Source organism: Sceloporus undulatus, chromosome 4 (assembly GCF_019175285.1).
Source record: "Sceloporus undulatus isolate JIND9_A2432 ecotype Alabama chromosome 4, SceUnd_v1.1, whole genome shotgun sequence".
NCBI classification, from domain to species: Eukaryota; Metazoa; Chordata; class Lepidosauria; order Squamata; family Phrynosomatidae; genus Sceloporus; species Sceloporus undulatus.
In genome coordinates this window covers 29,966,360-29,991,015 of record NC_056525.1, presented here as the reverse complement: position 1 = coordinate 29,991,015, position 24,656 = coordinate 29,966,360, and the positions used below count along the sequence as shown (strand labels likewise).

At 39.2% G+C, this 24,656-nt stretch overlaps 2 protein-coding genes across 8 annotated transcripts in view; both read left to right on the top strand.

Annotated features, from left to right (window-relative positions):
- Nucleotides 1-24,656, top strand: part of NCOA3 (nuclear receptor coactivator 3) — a 1,019,275-nt gene that overhangs the window by 489,581 nt on the left and 505,038 nt on the right. The window lies entirely within an intron of this gene.
- Nucleotides 1-24,656, top strand: part of EYA2 (EYA transcriptional coactivator and phosphatase 2) — a 201,098-nt gene that overhangs the window by 56,487 nt on the left and 119,955 nt on the right. For 2 of the 6 annotated variants that reach the window (XM_042465931.1, XM_042465926.1), the window contains exons 2-3: nt 13,968-14,086; nt 23,976-24,024. In XM_042465931.1, coding sequence (XP_042321865.1) covers nt 13,978-14,086; nt 23,976-24,024 — 158 coding nt within the window. In that variant the 5' untranslated portion in view covers nt 13,968-13,977. Of the gene's footprint in view, nt 1-12,294; nt 12,314-12,533; nt 12,554-13,967; nt 14,087-21,873; nt 21,910-22,921; nt 22,989-23,975; nt 24,025-24,656 lie in introns of those variants that run through there. The other 4 variants (XM_042465928.1, XM_042465927.1, XM_042465930.1 and 1 more) reach the window with 4 other exon arrangements.

Genomic DNA, 24,656 nt, shown 5'->3' with positions numbered 1-24,656 from the left:
AGACCTGCGTTGCAATCCTACACATGTTTGCCATGAAGTTAAGTTCCTCAGCATTCACTTGGGCTTTCTCCTAGGGAGGTGGATACAGGATTGAAGGTCTGATGGTGTTTCAGCTTCTACAGATGCAATGGGGGACCTTGGACTCTCCAGATATCATGGAACAATGCCCATAATCCCCTGTCATTGGTCATACTTGGTAAGTTTGCTGGGAATTGGAGTCCATGGTCTCTGGAAAGCCAAAGATACAGGCCCTCTTACGATACTTTTTATCCATTGTGAAGACAGTAACATTCACCAGTATGGTAAGACACAGGAGTCACTGTGGAATCAAAAAGTAAACTTGCTTCCATGATGAACCAAGGAAAGTTTTGCCTGATTGATCTGTTGAGTGAAGTATGCATGCAGCTTAGTATTTTGGGACTGAAAACTTAAGAGCTGGCATTTTGGTATTCAAAATTTGAGGTATTTATGCAAAGAAATTCAGTATATAAACTTGTATATCCAAGCCTGTGAATATGAGGTTTTTAAAATGTTTAGCTTGGCTTCCTTTCCCTTCAAAATTACTGTGGTAAAATGAATCTGTTCCTTATTTAAGATGCTATGGGCACCTTTCATCAGTGTCAGAGAAAATTGCTTTCAGTATGAAGATTTAAAGAGAAAGAAAGATTCCAAATTCACATATGGCATTTTAGTTCATTTGCGTCTTTTTTACAATCTAAAGGTTAAAACACTGGCTGACATTGGTCAGATCAATGTGTAGCCTTATATCAGTGGGCAGACTCATCTGTGTTTTCAGCTGATGGAGCCAATTAGCGGTGGAGGTCTTCAAGAACCAGGAGCTTGAATGGCCTTCAAGAGCACTACCCCCTACTTAGACCATGTTTGTAATTCTACTGTGTCAGTAGAAAAATCTCTCAGCTGTTGTACTGTTTGCTTTGGGATTTATCAAGGTTAATGCAGATGGGAGAATTTAAGAGGATCTAATGTGGTTTGAAAGAGGATTGATTTCACTGCTTGAAAAAAATTATGGTTTTGGATGACAGTAGTTCCCAGAATCCTCCAGCTTTCAGGGCAAAGGAATCTCAAATGTGTAGTTTAAAACTAATAATAATAAAATTTCCAAGCTCTGTATATACTTACTTTATCTTACTGTCTTCTCCCCCCACCCCTTTCTATCATTTGGTTTTGGGGTTTGTTTTTTAGATGTGCCTTGTTTTAGATCATGTGAGCCACCTTAGGCCGCTTGTTGGGGAAAGATGGGTAATAAGTAAAATAAAATAAATTGCTTTCTTTGAGCAGGATGTTGGAACATAAATAAAACCTGCAACTTGCCTCAACATAATTGAAAATATTACAGATCTACATATTAGGAGCACAGATTTCTCTTTCAAACTACCTTCATGTTCTGGGAGCTGAGGAGTCCTCAGTGTAAATTGCAGAGATGCTCCTACCATTAGGCATTTAGAGGTGATCACCTAAGGTTGTAAACATATAAAGACAGCACCAAGGAAGAATGTTGGGTGCAAAGCAGGTTGCCCTATGGCTTCCTACGTTTGCCTTCTGCCTTCAAGTATGGTGGAGGATGCCGTCCCACCTAGGGATGTAGTTCTTTACTAATTTTCTTCTTGAAGGAAACAAGTAATTTAGCAATTTTCCTCCTGATGTGAGAGAGTCTTTGAAAACCATGCAGTTTTTGAAACCTGTTCATGATTCAGGACTTGTTCTGTGCAAAATTCACATGCAGTTGTTTTGTATATAAAACAGCATTTTCTGGGCAAAGAAATTAATATTTTCTGCACAGAAAATACTGTTTATGTAAAAACAACTATGTGTGAAATATATCCCGTGTCAGGGATGATGGGAGTTGTAGCTCTTCACCTCTGGCTCTAACTCACCACCTTGTTATGTAGCGGTGCTGACCAGCTTTGGTCAGTGGTTAATGTTTTTCTTCTAAAGCAGCAGAGTTTTAGAGAATAGGCTGAAGACCCTGACAAACTCTCCAAGCCTTTTCACTCTTCTTCTTGAGATGTCTCTAAACTTTTCCAGGATTCTGTTGGCTCTTGTATCTTTACTCAAGACACCAGACAACTCAGTAGTCTTATATAAAAGATCTACTTTATTTTACTATATATAAATACTAATGTCCTCTACAATCTCTAATATCTCCAAAACACTCCAACTATCCACAACTACCCACAAGATATATTGGCAAACATAGCAATTATTATAGCCATTGTTAATCACCACCCACTTAGTCAGTTTCCACCCAGTGGGCGTGTACATCCATTTTGATTGGTTCACATAGTTCAACCCATAATTAAGAATTTCATCATTTCACCTTGTACACTTAATGAATCTCAGGCGTTTCCAATTGTACATTCTATAATTCTGTCCTTGACATTCAAGACTTCTAAATTACATTAGCTTTTTCACCTGTGTGGCTTCTTAATTGCTCTTGCTTAGTCATTGTGACTTTCACATACATGTTTTATTTCTATTACTGTATATCCCATGTTGCATTTTCCTTAACATCCCGATCTGAGAGGACCATTACACATTTAACTGATAGTGCAGATTGCTGTCATTAAATGTTACAATTTTAAATAAGATTTTTGCTAATTCAGCTCCACTTCTGCTATAGCAGAACCCATTATCATATGATTATCTAGTGTAACAAACCTACTAAAATATCTCTCCACCTGTCGTGAAAACCAGAAGTGATTTGTGTGTATTAATGTGGGAAAGTATTATTTTTTTGTTGTTGTTGTCCTATGCTTTCAAGTAATTTCCAACTTCTGGTTACCTTAAACCAAACCTATCATGGGATTTTCTGACTTGCTCAAGGTCACCTAGTGGATTTCCATGGCCAAGTGGGGAATCAAACCCTGATCTCCAGAGCCCAAATCACTATATCACACTGGCATACAAGACTCATGGGCATTGTATTTTTTAAAATAAGGATGGGCAATATCATCCAGTCTTAAGAGCCACATTTTCACTTCTAGAACCTGTTGAAGGGTAGATGAGATCTCAAAAAGGTACACCTCTCATTTCATGTTGACTCTCTCCCTACACACACTCACAAACGCACACACGCACACACACAGAGAGAGAGAGAGAGCGAGAGAGAGAGAGAGAGAGAGTACCTCTCTTCAAATTAGGGTGGGAATGGTGTGACCAGCAGGTCAGATACAAAGAGAAAATCTGCAATCTTTTTTTTTTCCTGGCTGAAAATAGTTTTCTAGGGAGTCAACCTTGGCCTATTTTCAGCCTCAGCCTTACTCCAAGACAACACCCAAAAAGTAACAGCAAGTGATTTCTAGTTGCCAGAAATGTCACTTTCAGTTGCCACCAACACTGTTGCACAGACCTTCAGCACAGGACCGTCCTGATAAACAGAGAGAAAGACAGATATATGGAGAGCTAGATTGTGCATTACTGAATTGGAATAAAAACATGCCAACATATATGGACATGTATGGAAATGTAGGGATGAAAAAATGATGTCAGTGGAGTGAATTTAAAAAAAAACAAGGGTGCTGCCACTGGAAGTCTAGATTAACCAAAAGATATGAATGTCTCAGCTCTGGTCCAATTACATGTTAAGCAGGAATCCTTTGGAGATGTAGGACTAATGGACAGGAAAAGTGTCACTGCTATAAATGCTTTCTTATGGGCATCATTTGGTGACTTTGATAGTCTTCTGCAAGGACAGTATTTTCAAACTGTATCATAGCAACCTGTGAAGGTTAAGATGACTCAAGTTGTGGCCAGTCTGACAATTTGGTAGATTTGCCACATTTTTCCTTGAAGGGATACTTTTACTGGAATAGCTGCAGAACAGGTTGAAACTCAACAAATAAAGCTGTCTCCAGGCATGGTGAGAGAGTAAGCAGAAGGAATATGTGTTGAATTTTTGCTGCTCTCATAGATCATAGAATCATAGTTGGAAGAGACCGCATGGGCCTTCCAGTCCAACCCCCTGCCATGCAGGAAATCCAATCAAAGCATCCCCAATAGATGGCCATCTAGCCTCTGCTTAAAGACCTCCAAGGAAGGAGACTCCACTACACTCCGAGGGAGTGTGTTCCACTGTCGAACAGCCCTTACTGTCAGGAAGTTCTTCCTAATGTTGAGGTGGAATCTCTTTTCCTCTAGCTTGCATCCATTGTTCCGGGTCCTGTTCTCTGGAGCAGCAGAAAACAAGCTTGCTCCCTCCTCAATATGACATCCTTTCAAATATTTAAATAGGGCTATCATATCACCGCTTAACCTTCTCTTCTCCAGGCTAAACATCCCCAGCCCCCTGAGTCGTTCTTCATAGGGCAAGGTTTCCAGACCTTTCACCATTTTAGTCGCCCTCCTTTGGACACGCTCCAGTTTCTCAATGTCCTTTTTGAATTGTGGTGCCCAGAACTGGACACAATATTCTAGGTGGGGCCTGACCAGAGCAGAATACAGTGGCACTATTCCTTCTCTTGATCTAGACACTATACTTTTATTGATGCAGCCTAAAATTGCATTGGCCTTTTTAGCTGCTGCATCACACTGTTGACTCATGTTCAACTTGTGGTCTACTTGGACGCCCAGATCCCTTTCACATGTAGTTTCATTCAGCCAGGTGACCCCCATCCTATATCTGTGCATTTCATTTTTCTGCCCTAAGTGCAGTACCTTACATTTCTCTGTGTTGAATTTCATTTTGTTAGCTTTGGTCCAGCTTTCTAGTCTATTCAAGTCATTTTGAATGTTGATCCTGTCCTCTGGAGTATTAGCTATTCCTCCTAATCTGGTGTCATCTGCAAATTTGATAAGTATGCTCCCAATTCTGTCATCCAAGTCATTGATAAAGATGTTGAATAACACTGGGCCCAGGACAGAGCCCTGTGGGACCCCACTGGTCACTTCTCTCCAGGCTGAAAAAGAGCCATTGTTGAGCACCCTTTGGGTTCAGCCAGTCAACCAATTACAAATCCATGTAACAGTTACCTTGTTTAGTCCACATTTTACAAGCTTGGTTGCAAGAATGTCATGGGAAACCTTGTCAAAGGCCTTACTGAAATCAAGATATACTATATCCACAGCATTCCCTTCATCTACCAAGCTGGTAATTTTATCAAAGAAAGAGATCAGATTTGTCTGGCATGACTTGTTTCTCTGAAACCCATGTTGACTTTTTGTGATTATGGCATTGCCTTCTAGATGTTCACAGACTCTCTATTTAATGACCTGCTCCAGAATCTTTCCTGGTATTGATGTCAGACTAACTGGACGATAATTGTTGGGATCCTCTTTTTTCCCCTTTTTGAAGATGGGGACAACATTTGCCCTCCTCCAGTCTGCTGGGATTTCTCCTGTTTTCCAGGAGTTTTCAAATATGATTGCCAATGGCTCCGATATTACATTTGCCAGTTCTTTTAGTACCCTTGGATGTAGTTCATCTGGTCCTGGAGACTTAAATTCATTTAGATTAACAAGGTATTCCTCTACTATCTCTTTACTTAATCTGTACTGAAATTCCCCTATTCTGTTCTCTGCTCCTTTATCCTCAGGTTGAGCACCTGTTTCCTTTTCTGAGAAGACTGAAGCAAAGAAGGTGTTGAGTAATTCTGCCTTTTCTCTGTCCCCTGTTAACATTTTGCCATCTTCTCCACGCAGTGGCCCTACCATTTCCTTCTTCCTTTTGCTGCGGACATATCCAAAAAATCTCTTTTTATTCTTTTTACCCTCTCTAGCAAGCCTGAGCTCATGCTGCGCTTTCGCTTTTCTGACTTTACCCCTACACATGCCTGCTATTTCTTTGAATTCCTTTTTTGTGATTTCCCCCTTTTTCCATTTCTTGTACATGTTCCATTTCAAACTTAGCTCGGTTGAAAGTTCCTTAGTCATCCATCCTGGTTTCTTGAGACACTTCCCATTTTTCTTTCTCACTGGAACTGTTTGAGATTGTGCCTTCAGTATCTCTCTTTTGAGAAACTCCCATCTGTCCTGAACTCCCTTCCCTTTTAGTATTTCTGACCACGGGATCATCCTCAATACTTCTCTAAGTTTACTGAAATCCGCTGTCCTAAAGTCTAGAATGCGTGTTTGACTATGCCTGGCTTCTCCTTTCCATTGTATAACAAACTCCAGGAGAACATGGTCACTTCCAGCTAATGATCCCACCACTTGCACCCCATTAACCAAGTCATCATGGAGCAGTTAAATTCACCAGACCACTCTGCATGTGCATATACATGCAATTTTATGCTTTGGGAGCTACTCCCATCATCTGGATTATGATGCCAGGATGAGGGACACCTGGCTGAACAAGATTACATGTAAAAGGGATCTAGGAGTCCAAGTAGACCACAAGTTGAACATGAGTCAACAGTGTGATATTTTAGGCTGTATCAATAAAAGTATAGTGTCTAGATCAAGAGAAGGAATAGTGCCACTATATTCTACTTTGGTCAGGCCCCACCTGGAATATTGTGTCCAGTTCTGGGCACCACAATTTAAAAAAGGATGTTGAGAAACTGGAGCGTGTCCAAAGAAGGGCGACTAAAATGGTGAAGGGTGTGAAAATCATGCCCTATGAGGAACGACTTAGGGAGCTGGGAATGTTTAGTCTGGCGAAGAGACGGTTAAGAGGTGATATGATAGTCCTGTTTAAATATTTGAAGGGATGTCATATTGAGGAGGGAGCAAGCTTGTTTTCTGCTGCTCCAGAGACTAGGACCCGGAACAATGGATACAAGCTACAGGAAAAGAGATTCCACCTCAACATTATGAGGAACTTCCTGACAGTAACGGCTGTTCGACAGTGGAACATATTCCCTCGGAGTGTAGTGGAGTCTCCTTCCCTGGAGGTCTTTCAGCAGTGGCTGGATGGTCATCTGTCAGGGATGCTTTGATTTAGATTTCCTGCATAGCAGGGGGTTGGGCTGAATGGCCCTAGTGGTCTCTTCCAATTCTACGATTCTATGATTCTGTTCTATGATTCTATGATTCTATGCTTTTTCTATCTCCAGCAGTGGATTTGAAGCAGCCTTTTAAGAACAGTTGTACCCCAAGTTGACAGGATCAAAAATTCAATATATAAAAGAATAGGTGTGTAGTCAGATAATTTATTATATGGCAAATTAAATCTCTTATTATGTATTTCAGGGTGACCTTTAATGATGAAATGACAGGATATTTTACTAGTTCTGCTAAATTTTGCTATTATATTTAAATGAAAAATGTTCCTGTGAAGGGAAGAGCACAAAGTTTGCAGCTCTTGGGTTTATTTTCCAGTTCTGCTGTTGACTCTCTATGTGACCTGGGACAAGGTACTTCAATACATAATTCTAGAGCCAGAGGCTAATAACTTTGTACTTGCATATAAATTATGTATCTTAGAGAATCTAAATGAAACTAGATAGCAAAGTGCATCTGAATTCAATTAAGTGCAGACATAATTGTTTACAATGGGATGTGCTCGTACCTGCCATTTTAAATGTATATAAATTCTTGTCTACCCCAAGTTAATTTTCATGTTGACTTAAATCAGAGTTCATCGTGTAACTGATTTCCTCAGTCACAGCATTTCATCAGTGTGCCTGATTTTAGTTAACGCATCTTTGATTTCATGTTAGGATATTATTTTAGGGTTCTCACCAGTCACCCCAGTATCTACCAACACCACCCTCCCCATATTTGCTGTTCTGACCACGTATGACAATATACCTAATGAGATAACTATCAGACCAATGGTGGCAGAATTTGATGATAATTTTAATGCTTCATTGGTTAATGCCATAATAAATCACTAGGCTTTTTAAGGGTATTGCATACCTGTGGATTGGAAAGTAGGGTGCAGATAGCATTTGAGGTGATTTACATTTAGGCAGAAGTCCTGTATGTACTAATCTCAAAGTAAGTGTTAAGCTCATAGAGAGCAGATACTTCACATTCCATTTCTCGCTCCCACCCTGGTTTTGCCAAAATATACACTCAAAAATGGACATGAGTTGCACATGCTTTCCATTGAGAAAAAAATGCACTTTTCAGGACTTGGCACATGTTCCATCTGCATGGTTACAAAGTGTCTTACCCTACTCACACCATCTCTTCAGTTTTTTAAAGGGGCATAGGTGAAAGCCACAGCCCATTTCTACCAGAAGGTAGATGTTTGGGGAGCATTAGTGTCACACACACCCCTTAGGATTTCACCTGGTCTGACCTACACACACACACACACACACACACACACACCCTGGTGATACCCCTGATAATAGAAAAGCCCTCTAGTATCTTAAAAGCTAGATCCAATTGTTACTTCCAACCAGAGTAAATGCACTGAATCCACCGAATTTATATAAATGCATACTTAACAAGTCCCATTGATTCAGTGATTAGATTTATTATGTCATAAACTTTTAGTAGACTTCATCCATTCCATGAAATGCATGGAGTGTATTGCTCAGTTGGCAGGAATATATACAGATGCTGTGGGGATTGTAAACAGTGAAGTCCTACTCACTACTTTGAATGAAAGGGCAAACAGGCTAGCTTCTGGGGGAAAAAATGAATGGACACACATCTGACATAAGAAAGGGAAATATCAAACTAAAACGAGTGCGGCTGCATTTCAACTTATGGAGATATTCTGCCACTGACTTCAAGTTAGTAACACTTAAATGAACTACAAAAACAGCTTTCAGTGTGGAACAGCTAAATAAAATAAAGTTCAATTCTAATCTCCTGTCCCTTAAATAGAGAGGAATGTGTATAAAGTTTTTATCTCTATATAAATTAGTCGGCTAGGCCTATCCATGCAAGAATGTATGTGTTAATTTCAAAATACCTTTTGTTGAAGGGTATTTTTAATATACACACATCCATACATATTAGATTTATAAAAATATATTACCCAAAAAGGGAGGGAAAGAAAGAAGGGGGAGGAGTACATAGGCTTGTAATATATTTTAATACAAACTGACTGTGTGTCTCACAATACATTTTCTTCAAGTTGATTTCTGTAACATGCACATTCATACGTGGCTAAGGAAGTAAGATATAGTGATCATTGAAGGGTATATGGTGAATGTTTATCTTTTCAACCTTGAAATCTAAGTCTTACAGCAACAATAACAGCATGCAGGACCAAGCCATGCTGGCCTTCAGTTAAATTCCAAATCACAGAGATTATACACAAGTAGAAATGTCAAACACTTTTCTAATACAAAATAAGGAAATTATCATTCATTACTTTTGGGGTCTACAAAAGCTTATGCAGCAATACCTTTATTAGTCTAGAATAGGAATGGCAATAGAAGCAGGAGCAAGTGCAATTTTTCTGTCCTTATTGTGGAAGCCACATGAAATTTTTCCCCCAAACCATACACACACACACACCCCACACATCTCAGACTGGCCTGGAAGCCTATGTTTGATTTTGAACAAACTGTTTTTCCACCATGTTCAACAGTGCAGGGGATTGCAACCTATTTGATCCTTCCAGGAGAGGTGATTCACCTATTTTTTTTAAGTGGAAAAAGTGTTGTCTGGAGATTCTAAAGGTGTCAAGATACCAAAATCTGTGGATGCTCAAGTCACATTAAATGCAGTGGCCTAGCAAAATAGTGTCCCTGATATAAAATGGCAAAATCAAGGTTTGCTATTTGGAATTTACATTTTTTAAAAATATATTTTTAAGTCTTGGATTCTTGAATCCGTGAATAGAAAATATGTGGATAAGGAGAGCCGACGGTAATATAAAAATAGACTATTTTATAGTCTCGTTTAGAAATGGTTGCTGATTTACCCTACCCTTTTCTGCATTTGCTATCCCTCTTGCCATGCCATCTGTTACCTTTATGTCTCTGAAAGTTCGATCTTTATCTCTGAGTATAGGTAGTTGTCTGTCACTTAGGTAGCTGAACAAAGGCGTGCAGTGGTAAATAGAAAGGTGAGCTGGTTCAGGCCCTGACTTAGAACTTTCCATATGCTTTTAATCTGTTAGCAGCCAGGGGAGCCTTTTGAAGTTGCTCTCCTCCCCTCTCCCAATTCCTCACTGCCCAGCTGTCATCTCCTAAGTTCTGCTCTCTGACACCGCTGTGGAGCACTTTTCTAAAAGCACAGTCATGCTTTTCCCTTAATGCTGTAGCCCCAGGGGACATACAGTGACGACAGGATTAACAAATGGTGCAATCTGCTCTGTACAGCTGTGGAAAAAGGAAAATAAGGTTGCGAGAGACAATGCATGTCTGGATCTTTTCCTGTGCAGCTTGTAGTGGGAGCCATTGCAATTGCTACTATCAATTCAGAGATAGTTGGCAATGCAAAGCCAAGATATCATGATAGAATTATTTTTGGGGGGAAGGGTGGTATATATGTTCGATGATGGAAAGTTATGAGGAGTTACCATAGCAGGACCACATCATGGATGTTGGAGTGCCAGGAAATGCTGTCCAGTCCTTATTTGAGCTAAGAACTCATCAATAGACTACTCATCAGATCTCTCCCTGAAAAAAATAAAGATTGCCTCTGAACATATGCAGAGGACTGTTCTTCATCGCAGAACAATTCACCTAGATTCGAATGGGCAGACACGTATTCCAGGGTAGATCATATATCCTCCCAGGCATACCTGAATCTTGGTATTTTCCTTTATCTGACATTCATCCCAGCCTATCTTTGTGAACAGAAGCTATCTAGTGGGCTGTACATTTTTTTAAATTAGAATTCTGTCAGAGGTCCCTTATTCAGGGACATGGATGAGATAATTCTAACTACTACCAAACTACAAATGCCGGGATTCCATAGGATGGAGTCATGGCAGTTAAACTGGTGTCAAACTGCTAAAATTGTGTAGTGTGGACACACTCTAAAACAGAGGCCTAATATGTAGGGGATGGATTTGCAGCATGCAGAAGCCCAGTGACCTGTAGTTTGTTGTCAGCAGCTTGAAACAATCATAATTGTAGTTCCAGCCTCACAACATGCTGATGTTTATTCCCAGCAAGAGTGGACAGGCATAACAGGAGGGGTGATAGACTTCAGCCCAGTTGTGTGGTGACATGGAAATGCTTAAATTCTTCTCCCTGCTTCTTACTCCTGACATGCACAATTTCACCAGTACTTCAGGATGAAAGCTTAAATGAACTTTACATGTGCACATGTTTTTATCCTTTGATGGAAGAGCATATGCCTTGGATGTAAAATATCCCAGGCCAATTCCATGTATCACCCAGTAGAAGTCCTTTCCAACAGGAGCCTTTTCAAGTCCTATTGTGAAAGTTAATCCATAGACTACAAATCACAGAATCTCCCAGCTGCTAGGAGGTTCTGGGAGTTGTAGTCCAAAACTGTTCCAGTTTCTACCCACAACCCAATATTGCTGAAAATTCACTGACCATTTTTTAATATTTCCATTCTATTTTAATTTTCAAGGTTTGCAGCATAAGTAAAAATTACAACTTTGCATTTGATTTCCCTATTTTTCTACAACTGTATTTGGCATCTTCAGTGCTCAAAAGTTAGCATAGATTTTCTTGTAGAAACCCTTAAGAAGCATGTTTGCTGTCATCTGAAAATTCTTTATTTCACTCCGTTTCATTCTAGACCTCCTGTATGTTGATGTAGCAGCCAGTTTTCCAGTGAACCTTGAAATGATTATATTTACTAGAGGTCTGGAAAAATACTTGAATGGTTATTATAACCTGACATGCTGAAAATGAAAAGCAATGAATATTTTGAAAATAGTTTGGGAGGTGATTCCATGGTTATAAGCTATTTATTAATACTTTTAAATCACAACTTGAGTTAATCGCATAAATTATACCAATTAGTGCTCAAATTAGAGATGGCCAAACAGTGTTTGTTCTTTAGCCATTTGTGATGGTTTCCCTAAGCTACTGGTGGTAGAAGGTTATGATTAGGACAGTTTGTCTAAAATTGGTGGGGGTGGGATATAGGGGAAGCATATGGATTTCATTTATAGCTCCCTGTCTTTTCAGTTTGCTGAAACATGTTGATCTGTTCTTCTTTTTCATAGTCTAGGAACCTATATTCTTTCCTTGCTATGTCTATCTCTGGTACCAATTTTTTTGTTCAAGATGTCATATTCATGAACATGTCTACTACGTTAACTGAGGTATACCTGTATATTGCAGGAATACACAGAAGAAGGCCTTCTCTGCTACGGTGCCCTGTTTATGGAATGCATTTCTCTTAGAAAGCCATCTTGCATCAATACTGGCTTCATTCCAGTGACAAGTTAAAATGGGGAAAGCGGGGTGGTATCAAAACCTTTAGGGATCTAATAATTTTACCCAAGCTTGGGCAGGTATTGTTTAAATGTGTTAAACTGATTCTTATGCTTTTATGTTTTTGTTGTTGAGTGCTTCCAATTCATTTTTGACTTATGGCAATCCTAAGGCGAACCTATAATAGGATTTTCTTGGCACGTTTCTTCAGAGGGGGTTTGCCATTGATATCTTTTAAAGCTGAGAGAGTGTGACTTGCCCAAGGTCACCCAGTGGAGTTACATGGCCACGCTGGGATTCGAAACCTGGTCTCCAGAGTTGTAGATTTTATGTTTAATTATCTATGATTATGATTATTATTTAAAATAAGTTTATAATTTAAAATTATGCTAATTTAAAAATTAAAAATGGTAAATAGATTAAAATATTGGTATGTTTACATTATTCCTTATTGTTTTAATTTTTAAAATCTTTCTAAAATATTTGAAATTTATTTTATGGTATGCTGCCACCACCTATTTATTGTGCTATAGGCTGTTATTAATATTTAGATAAATAAATAATCCAATAATAAACCAGTCCATAGCTTTCAGCAAAGTTCTAATCAGTATATCACAGTTTTCAAAGCTTCTTACAGTCATAACATATTTGTTGCTAAAGTCGATATTACAATGGGTGGTCTCGAAATTGAGCCCTTAAGTGGGTACCATCTGGATTTGGTTTCCAAATCCAGTCCTCAGGGGCTGGACAGAGGACGCATTTATGAAAGGAGCAATGGTTGTGGCCATGAGAGAGCAGGAAGCTCACCTAAAAAGAAGCATGATATCCCCGTTCATTGTTGTACACCAGGTCCTCAAAATGTACCTGTAGTTCAGTCTAAGTGTTGACTATGGGGCTGACGTATATTTGGTAGCTTCATCTGAAAACTTTGAATTATGCTTGGCAATGCATATAATAATAGTGCCAAATCAGGCGGTTCTAGAAATCTCTTATTTTATTATTTGCCAACTGGCCTGTGGGCAAAAATCTGGGTTTTAGTTTTTGCTTTTCACTGAGACAGAAACACCCATTGTCTCTCACGAAATCACACTTCTAGACGGAAAATGTACTGTGGGGAATATGCATTTCCCCATAACATCTAGTTTCACCCTTTAATTCATGTAACCCTGCAAAAAAGTTAAGGCTGCTTAATTCTTACTGACTTCCCATGATGTTTAAGCTAACTGTATGCAAGATGGCTTGTTATTAGGATTAACCTGGACTGATCCTGTGGAATAGCTTCCTCCCTTTAAATCTTCCATGACTTTATAATGCTGTCAAGTGCCTCCTACGTCCATTCTTGTTCCAGATGTTTCTGTAACCCTTCGCCTTCTCCAATGCAACTTCTTCCCTTGAAAGGTGATGGTAATGCTAAAATATGCAGCTTGTTCCTCGTGGCATTTTAAGCAGCACATAAATGTAATCTTCTGATGGCAAAATCCAGGTTGAGCAGGAAAACATTTAATCAGAGGGGCTTAATCTCCAAGGGAAGTAAATGCTTGATTTTTAATTCAACATTTTCCTTTGATGAAAACTTTTTTCATGGATGTTGTTTATGTAGAATTTATATGAAGCCGGGGTTTAAGTAATCAGCTTTAATATTTGTACTCCTAGGGAAAAAAGTAGAATCATTAGCAAGTGCGCATAATTAATGAATAAATTATCTGGGTCCCCCCCCCCTTTGTTTTCCTCCAGGTATAAGGAAATGCTAGATCTAGTGACATCACCCAGCTTGACTGTAAATAGAGAATACCCTGATATTCTGAAGCTTAACCTTTCTAACACTTATGCCACTGTTCCAGATGACATAGAAGGTAAGCTGACAGTTCTTCTTGGTCATGGTTTATAAACATTACATGCCTAGCCATTGGTGTGCATGTGAAGTTGGAAGAGCCAGAATAAGCAGACATGTGGGCCTAACCCTGCATCAATTAGGAGTTTGGAGATTTTTCTCTTAAATGCGTTAAGCAAATGTGACTGTTACTTCTTGGTCATATTGGTAGTGTGATTATTTCCAGTTATGTCATCTCAGTTTTGGATGAAGAAGATATTTAGAAGGTGCTGCGGCTTGGTGATGGAATGTAAGCTTTGCCTGCAGAAGGTCCCAGTGTCAATTTTCTGCTTCTCTTTAATGAATACCAGAGAGCAAATACAAGATGAAATTCTGCCCAAGACATACTGCCATTTAAGGTTCATGCACACTGGGCTGAGACAGACCATATATGATAACCGCTGTTTTCAGGGTTACTTTTGCTTGCTTGTATCTTTCTGAGGCACACAGAGGGAAGAAGACAGAAAATGACCGAAGAATAATCAGCTTTGATAAGCCCGATGTGTCCTGTTGGCAGACCAGCTTCAGGAAGATTTATTAGTTGCATGGGAGAGATGTGGATTTGGCTTTTCTGTCTGTCGGATGCCTTGCAGCTATTTTCTCCTGGCTGTCCTGCTTTGCATTTTTAATGCTATAATTGGTTCATGGGGTCTTTTATATTTTTCTAGCTGAACCTAAAAAGGAGATAGGTTTGAAGAATGCAATTTGTTTCTAAATGTTTTGATTTGAGTCCTGGGTCATATATCTGTTTCTCGTGTTTTATGAGGGACAGTTCCTATTTTTGAGTCCTTTTCCCTGGTCAAATGCTGTCTGTAATTTTTTTTATTTTGGAGAGACATCGGGCTCTTTTTAAAAATAAAATAGTATTCACACACATCGAGTAGAGTTTCAAGCCCTTAGATTTTAAATCTCTAAATTGCATATTATGACATATGCATATCTTGAGTTTCATGTTCATGGTTGTAAATGCATGCACACATACACAAAATGCCAGTGCATTCCTTCACTTCTTCCATCCAACATGTTAACTGTCTTTCTAGTTTTAAAAAACATTGCTGAATGTGTTTGAATTTTAGCTGTTCTGTCACATGCAACTAGATTTGTTGTCAGGTTAAGTATTCTTATATGTGATAGAAATGTAGAATTCGAGGGGGGGGGGTATGTTGCCCAAACAGTGGTCTTTGGAGCACTTGTGAGAAACTAGAGAGTGAGTTAAATGCTGGTTTTTTTAGCATGTACCTTCTGAAATGATTCTGAAGTAGGTGCTGACAATATTGTTCTTGATTAAAAATTTTCCCTTCTCATGTACTTTAATGTACATCCATATAATTACACATTCATTGACAAAAGATGGCAACAGTTTGCTCTACTACTATTCCACACCTGTTTATAAAATGTTGGTGAATATGTTTGAATTTCAGCTACTTTATCACATGAAATTGCTCCTTTAGTGTGCTTTGCAGACAGATCAGGAAGGACACTGTGGACTTATATGACTGCTGCTCTTTTTATTTTTCTCCCTGCGCTTCATGCACGGTTATCGCTGCTGAATGCATTTCTTTCTCCCACTGCCTCATATACACACGCACACAATCCTCCTTCGAATCTGTGATCTGAAGTTTCATGCTTGGCAGATACTAAGAACACATTCTTTTGGTAGCTGTGGTAAGGGGGTGGAAACTTATCTGCCTTTCCCCGTTCCCTTCTTTTGCCTTCACTTGGTCGCTATGAATAAAAAGAATGGGGCAGGGAAAGAAAGAGAAGGGGTGTTTAAACCTGTTTTTAAAATTATTGCTGAATTATGCCACTGAACTTGGTTTTGTGAGTACAATTCCAGCTATTGTTTGCTGTGGTTAGGGCTCCAGTTTATTTAACTATAGCAATTATTAACCCTTTACCTGCAAGATTAGTAATGGCCTTGTAAGATGTTTATGACTTAATAGAAATTGTAGGCACAGTCTTCCTGAGGTCTGTGAAACTCAGAGTAACATCGAGATGTTAGATGCCAGTATATCATCTGGCAAACTTTGCCCCCCCTATGTGTAAGACTGAAAGTCTAAAAAGTATGTCTGTTGAAACCCTAACCAGTATATATTATTTGCTTTATTCATGCAACTGTTGACTACGATTTAGCAGTGCTGTTTCTTAAGAACATTAAAAAAATCTCATATTGCAGTCTTCAGAAAATATTATCTGAGCTCCTTTGAGATACACTGAAAATAAAGATATTGCAATATTCTACTAAAACAGTTATCAATCATACTAAAAAAATGCAGCAGAAAATCATTTTTAAAAGATTATGTTTTAAAAAAACTGAAAAATACAGGATGAAAAGTCCTGTATGCACAAAATAGTTTCGTCCTCAGCATTGAAAAGGCACCATCCTCTGATCTTCATTTCTACAGGTTTAAGACCTTGAGTAGGATTGCTAAGAATTTTTCCTAACTGGACAGGTTTAAATGGGAGAACAAGTTCCTTAAGTACACAAGCCAGTTTGGATTTAAAGGTCAAAGCCAACTTCCTGAAATCAACTGGAAGCTAGGACAAAAAAGTGAGCTGCATTTCATGAACCTGGTCTATACAGTACTGGTTATCTAGGTGTCCCACTTCACAGTAGCTGAAGTTTCCAATTCATCTTCAAAAGTAACCAACAGGTGATTTTATAATAAGTTTGCAATATAGTCTGCCCTCTGTATCCACAGATTCTTTATCTGCAGATAAATTTGGCATACAAATATTAAAAATATATATATAAATTCGAAAAAGCAAACATTGATGTTGCCATTTTATATAAGGGACATATTTTACTATGCCATTGTATTTAATTGTACCTTAGCATCTCCACATATTTCGGTATCCACAATGGATCCTGGAACCAAACCATAGCTGATGCCAAGGGGGCCCAATGTATTTGGATTGTTAGCATCCAGGATAAATGTTGATACTGTATATTGAAAGAAGGAATGAATATTCCCAAATGAACAATTTCACTTTGCAAATTATTGTAATAGCAATAATCAGTTTGCATGGCAGAGAACAATTGCCAAGTAGCATATTAGCATCTTGTTTAACATGTAAGAACAGTACAACGTAAAGGTGGTATTGCATTTCTTATTATGGTATAAAAGGGAAAACTGGATGCAGCTGATAAATGGCTTAAATGTAATTGCTTGTCCCAAAAAGAGCAAATTCAGTGAATTAATGGAACTTGCATAACTGCTGATTTACCAAGATCCCATCAGTACAATAGAATCATAGAATCATAGAATTGTAGAGTTGGGAGAGACCACAAGGGCTACCCAGTCCAACCCCCTGCCATGCAGGAAATCCAAATCAAAGCATCCCTGACAGATGACCATCCAGCCTCTGTTTAAAGACCTCCAAAGAAGGAGACTCCACTGCACTCCGAGGGAGTGTGTTCCACTGTCGAACAGCCCTTACTGTCAGGAAGTTCCTGCTAATTTTGAGGTGGAATCTCTTTTCCTGCTGCTTGCATCCATTGCTCTGGATCCTGTTCTCTGGAGCAGGAGAAAACAAGCTTGTTCCCTCCTCAATATGACATCCCTTCAAATATTTAAACAGGGCTATCATATCACCTCTTAATCTTCTTTTCTCCAGGCTAAACATCCCCAGCTCCCTAAATCGTTCCTCATAGGACATGGTTTCCAGACCCTTCACCATTTTAGTCGCCCTTATTTGGACACGCTCCAGTTTCTCAACATCCTTTTTGAATTGTGGTGCCCAGAACTGGACACAATATTCCAGGTGGGGCCTGACCAAAGCAGAATACAGTGGTACTATTACTTCTCTTGATCTAGACACTATACTTTTATTGATGCAGCCTAAAATTGCATTGGCCTTTTTAGCTTCCGCATCGCACTGTTCACTCAAACCTGCTTACAGTTGTGCTGTAACAACTAAACAGTTGTTTAGGTTATCATTTGCCACATAAACTGATAACCTAAACATTAGGAAGAACTTTCTGGCAGTAAGTGGAATTGTTGCACTATAATTCTGCAGTGCAAATGGGCCTCAAGTAGGTAGCTGAGTGGTGCTGCTGGATGTCATTGTTGGCATCAGAATAGATAGAAAAGTCAGAGATAGCCTTTCAACAATTGCTCATTCTCTGATAATCTCCTGTTTGGAGTACTGCAATGCATGTTTTATTTTATTTTATTTTATTTCATTTTATTTTATTTATATGTCACATTTCTCCCAAATTGGACCCAAGGAGGCTCACAAAAGAGGCTTAAAAACAACAACAACAACAACAACAACAACAAAAGTTCAATTTTAAAACATAAATAAAACACAGCCTTATTACAACAAGCCAAAAATGTTAAAAAATAAATATATTCTTTTAAAAAAAGCTGTGAGAGCCAGATTGGCATAGTGGTTTGAGCATTGGACTGCAGCTCTGGAGACCAGAGTTCGAATCCCTGTTCAGCCACGGAAACCCACTGGGTGACCTTAGATAGGTTTTATTGCCTCAGCCCCAAAGGATGGCAAAGGCAAACCCTTGCTGAACAAATCTTGTCAAGAAAACTGTGTGACAGGTTTGCATTAGGATCACCATAAGTTGGAAATGACTTGAAGGCAGACAACAGCAATAAAAATTAAAAGTCCATCACCTCATCACCATTAAAATCGCCTTTTTCAATACTTATTAATAACATGCTCTGGAAATGTGGCTTCAGGAAGAACAATGTCAGTATTATTGGACTTTTCTCCTGTTCTGTTTTGTTTTTACAAATAATCTTTAATCAAAATTTTGCAACATTAAAACATAAATACAAATGTCATCCTCACTTATTACCTGTCACATCAAACAACAGTCAATTTTATATCATCAAGAATCCCAGCACTTTTCCCCTTCATTGAAGGCATTTTACATTCATAGGAATGACTTAGGGAGCTGGGGATGTTTAGCTTGTAGAAGAGAAGGTTAAGAGGTGATATGATAGCCCTGTTTAAACACTTGAAGGGATGTCATATTGAGGAGGGAGCTAACTTTATTTATTTTTTTATTTTTTTTAATTTTATTTTTATTTTTTTGCTGCTCCGGAGACTAGGACCCAGAGCAATGGATAATAATAAATAATAAAATTTTTATTTATATACCGCCCTTCCAGAGATCAGGGCGGTTTACATCAGAATAAAACAACACATATTACATTAAAAACATCAAAAATTAAACACACATACAATATAATAAAACAGGATAAAAGCCCCAAGGCCTACTAGGACTCTAATTGGGGGAATGCGATCTTAAATAGAAAGGTTTTTAAACCCTTTCTAAATTGGGCCAGGGAGGTGGCCGAGCGGAGCTCTGTGGGCAGCGTGTTCCAAAGGTCCGGGGCTGCGATGGAAAAAGACTTCCTCGTAGATGATGCAAGATGCAAGCTACAGCAAAAGAGATTCTATCTCAACATTAGGAGGAACTTCCTGACAGTAAGGGCTGTTTGACAGTGGAATAAACTCCCTCGGAGTGTAGTGGAGTCTCCTTCCTTAGAGGTCTTTAAGCAGAGGCTAGATGGCCATCTGTCGGGGATGCTTTGATTGAGATTTCCTGCATGGCAGGGGGTTGGACTGGGTGGCCCTTGCAGTCTCTTCCAACTCTATGATTCTATGATTTTCTGATTCTATGTTTAAATGAAAGGCTCTCAGAATACAATTGGCAGGCTCTGCTAACAGACTGTTCAGTTCTGATTGATAGCTAACACACAATAAAACATATCAAAGGCAAATAAAATTATGTACTGAGGATAATTTTCAGGAGACAACAAGCAAAGAATAAAGAAATTTCCTATGAAAATAAATGTGGGATGTTTTGGAAATGTTTCAAGAATAACAGCATTACGTGAGCCCATAGAATTCTTTCTTTATGTATAGATATTCAGTGTATTTGCATATTTCATTAAATAAAACATGCCTGAGATTTTTAATCACTGTTTTAATAAATTGTCAAATAAACTGAAGTTGTCTCGTTTGGGATAACTTTCTAATAAGATCAGCTATCTTGTGATGATTCAGGTTAAAACCTGTCTGAAAACCTGGTTAACTAAGCCAGAAAACTGTTGATGCCACATATTTGTACAAGTTTCTTTATAAATGTGGCTGAACCTTTTTGGTCAATGTGCAACAGTTGTATAAGAGGGATTCTACAAGTTCACAGGGACCTAAATCCTGTTATTAGTCCAGACTATAGTAGGACCAATTGGATTTACCCATATACTGATTCATCATTCATCAGTTGATTCAATGGGTCTACTCTACCAGGGTTTAACACATAGGTTTCCAGTCCATTTCTACATAGCTCTTTTTGCAATCCCAGGTACTAAAGTGGGACATGGAAAACACCGAGTGAACCAGTGTTTTCAATGTGCCACTTTATTACCTGGTTTTGCAAAAAGAGCTACTGAGGATCCTCGTTGCAAAACAGAGCAAAAAAACAAGGACAGTGCTAGATGCAAACCTGGTTGCACAATGCTGGTGAACACTGGACTATGACTCTGGAGAACAGGGTTTGAATCCCTACTTGGCCATGAAACCCACTGGATGACCCTGGGCAAGTCACACTCTCTCAGCCTCAGAGGATGACAATGGCAAAACCTCTCTGAAGAAACTTGCCAAGAAACCCCTGTGCATTAGGGTCACCTAAGTTGGAAATTACTCAAAACCATATACAACCAAAACAATAACAGCAACAAGCACCTGTGCCTTCAGTTTACCACTTTATTCACAAAGTTGCTGAAGATCTTCACTGCAAAATGGGGCAAAAAACCTGGCATAGCGGCAGATACAAAACTGGTTGCACAATGTCAGTATTCAACAGAAGAATTGTGTGAACCAGCCACCAAGTAGTGGTGTGAGATTTACACTTTGCCGCACAATGCAGGATCTCACATTGAATCTTTCTAATTACTGTACACTAGGAAAATATCGTTCAGTGTACAGTAGTTTGCACTTATTTTGCTGGGCTTTTTGCCCACAGATCCCATGCAGCAGAGTTTTGAAATATTCCTGTTTGAAGTGAACCTGTATGTGTTATTTTCCAAAATTGCAAAATGATAATTTCTGACATTATTTCACAATTTATAGCACAGGTGAGGAAAGTGCATGCAACTCAAAAGGCCATTTTTGAGGGCAACAAGATCACTCTGATTTTATGAAAACTAGAGAATGTAGGAGTTATTTTATCAAATCCCTCTCCCAGGTTGCTTTAGTCCTAGGTGGAGCCTTTATGTAACCAGAAAGCAACTTTTAGGCTATAAACTTAAATACCCTAAAGGCACCAGATCCTGTTTGATCTTGGAAACTAAGCAGGGTCAGCCATGGTTAGTACCTGGCTGGGAGACTGCCAGTGGTGTTACTAAGGTTGCTGTTCAGTAACTCATGCTGTCATCCCACAGGCTGCCTGGCACACCCCTCAGCCAGCTAGGCTGCCTCTATCATGGTGCAGATAGGGGGCTGCCACTGCCTGGCATCCCCCTATGGGTCTGGTTGGGATGCTGGCCTTGTGAAAAGAAAGTCACCTCTCTTTCCCAAACAGACATCAGTCCTCCCCCCCCCCCCAGACCCAGAAGGGGCTGCTGGACAGCAGCAACATCTCACCCCCATCAGCAGCTGCAGCTGATGGATGGCAGAGGCATCCTGGCTGGCAGTGGGGGATGATTGGTAGAGTCTTGGGAGGAGTTGGAGGAACCACTCCACCAGGTGTTCACTCCCCTCTGAGATGTCACCCGGTGTGGTCTGACCCCCCTGCCCCCCCTCCTGATGCCACTGGAGATCACCAACAAATACTAGGTGCTGTAGCCTATATTTCCAAGGAAGGAACTGACAAGACCACGTCTGAGTATTCCTTACCTAAGAAAATGATATGAAATTCATGGAGTCGCCATTTATTTATTTGTTTGTCTTGTTTTGTTTTGTTTCTGTCCCACCTTTCTCCCAAAAAGGAACCCAAGATGGCTCACAATATAAAACACATATATTAGACAATTAAAATAACCTAGTTAAAACACTGGACAGTTGAAATTTAAAACATACAAAAGGTAAAAACATAATTTAAACCAACCAATCCCTCCCCCCCCGGCATAAGTCCACAGGCAACTTAGAAGCACATATACAGTCACCCCTCCTTTCTCACAGATGTGAGGTCCGCGGCCTTGAATATTCATGGACAGGCAACCTCCATTATTTTTGATGAGGTCTGCCCCCATGTGCTTGTGGGCATGCGCCCCATTCAAGCCTATGGGGCTTGGATATACTTGAGTCTCCATTTTCACCAGGGAGGAGGGGGCGGAATGGATCCCCAACAAAAACGGAGGGCCAGCTTTATATATACATACACAACTTTTAGGTCCAAGGGGGCTTAAAACCATGGCAAAATTACACCACACAGCCCTTTTTTAAAAAAAAAAATGAGGGGGGGAGTTTCAAAATTCTGAGTGGTGAGTAGAGTAATGCAGTCCTTCAAGATCCCACAGAATCTACTGTGCCCCGCATGAGCCAACCCAGTTGGGGTGTGACATGTTATTGTCCTAAATTATACTCCCTACTTTGCCTCATTTTAATAATAATTAATAATAATAATTTGTTTTATTTATATACCGCTATTCCAAAGATCATACAAGCCTGCGTCGAGCTTGGGCCCTTTTAGCTGGTCTTGAACTCGCAACCTTGTGGTTTCGAGTGACTGGCTGCAGTACAGGCATTTAACCACTGTGCCACCAGGGCAGTGTTTAAAGTGTTTAGTTCAGGTTGTTGTTAGTAGAATATTGGGTAATACTGCTGCTCAGTCACAACAGAAGTATCTGGATTTGGAGGGGGTAGACCTCGATTTACTGGTAGATCTCTGGGTGATTTGCTGTGGATTGGCAAAGGTTTCTGATTCCCAGTTTTTGTTGTTTTGTTTTGTTTTAACAATACCAGCACTAAAATGGCTCCCACACTATTGTCCTAAAATATATTGCTGAAATGAGGAACAAAGGCTCCTTGGAATAAATGACGAGTGAGGTTTTTGTGGTGAGGTTGAGCTCCTTTCAGCTCTGGCTCTTGCTCAGAACAAATTCCTGGGCTCAGAATTAAGTTCAAGTGTCTGCATTTTGTGGCAGTGGCCAGCTGATGGATCTTGGATTTATAGTGGAAAGTAAAGTAGATTCAGCAAGTCTGAATACTGTTTACTGCTAATCTCTCTTCCACAATCCAGAAGCATCACTTTCCAACCCTTAGGTGACAGGGTAAAGTTATAAATCAAGATGGCAATGTGTGGTAATGGCTAAACCCAAATATCCATCTTATCATATGTTGTTCTAAAACAGATGTTTGGATGGCTGACTAGTCATACCTCTGATATGAACTGGGGTACTGTGACCTCTGCCAGTTCTATGCAATAGTAATTCAGAGCTTTGTATTTTTAAAGATTTTTTGGTATCTTTGGATGAGTGTTGTTAAGTGTGATCTAATAAAGTTTTGATGGTTTGACTATTCCTTCATAATGTTTCTTTGTTGTGATTTTTTTTCCTTCCCCATTTTGCTAAAGGACTTGCCATGCATTGTGCCACTGTCAGTGTGAAGCCTGAGATGAACAATGAACCATAGTATCTTTTTTTTCTTTCCCCAGGCTTTGGTACTTAGTTTATTTCAGGACCAGTCAGGCTATCTGAAGTCCGTGATGCACAGTGCTGCTTTAATTTCATGGGCTATGGAAGTCACTCTCTGTTAAAATAACCTATGCCCTATGAGGCCAATTATGAATGCTTTTGTTCTACATGTCAATTATCCAAAGACCTTGAAAAGTAATTAACAGATTATGATCTCACTGGCATCGGTGTTGTTGGTATTGTTAATTATGTCCTTTTGTTTTATAGGCAACAGCAACGCTGCACCTCAGTGTTCTCTCCATCTCTGTTCTTCAAAGTAAGAATGCCTTACTGAACCTCTAATTACTCTCAAAATACATCATTTTGTTTGCCTGTAACTGTTCAGTGAAGGGCGTCTTCACTGTAATCTGAGTTGCATTTACTTGCAAGAAGGTCCTATTAAAATCATGCATTTTAAACTGTCCAAATTTCCTATTTAGGGATAGGGCAAGTTTGCTGGATAATTTCTTTAAAGTTTGAACTAAAACCTAGAGCAAAATCATTGCCTAACTGACATGGAAGCCACTAACTGCCATGGCTTATAGCCATCACAGAGGCTGCTGTACCAGGGACACAGAAGTGAACTTCAAAGTATGGTTTCTAAGAAGATAAGAACAAAAACAGCCAAACAGGTTTAAACCATGGTTTGTCTATTATAAGTCTGGACATTTTAACATGACATATATTGTATTCTGTAGTTACGCCATATCAGTGTTTTATGTTGTGTCTGATGTGAGCTTTGGTTTACTACTGAAGAAAGTGTAAATTTTATAGATTGCTTTTCTGGATTGTATTGTATTATTTTAATGATATAATCCTGCTTCGATCCTTGGGAGAGGTAGGAAATATAAATAAAAATTATTATTATTATTATTATTATTATTATTATTATTATTATTATTATTATTA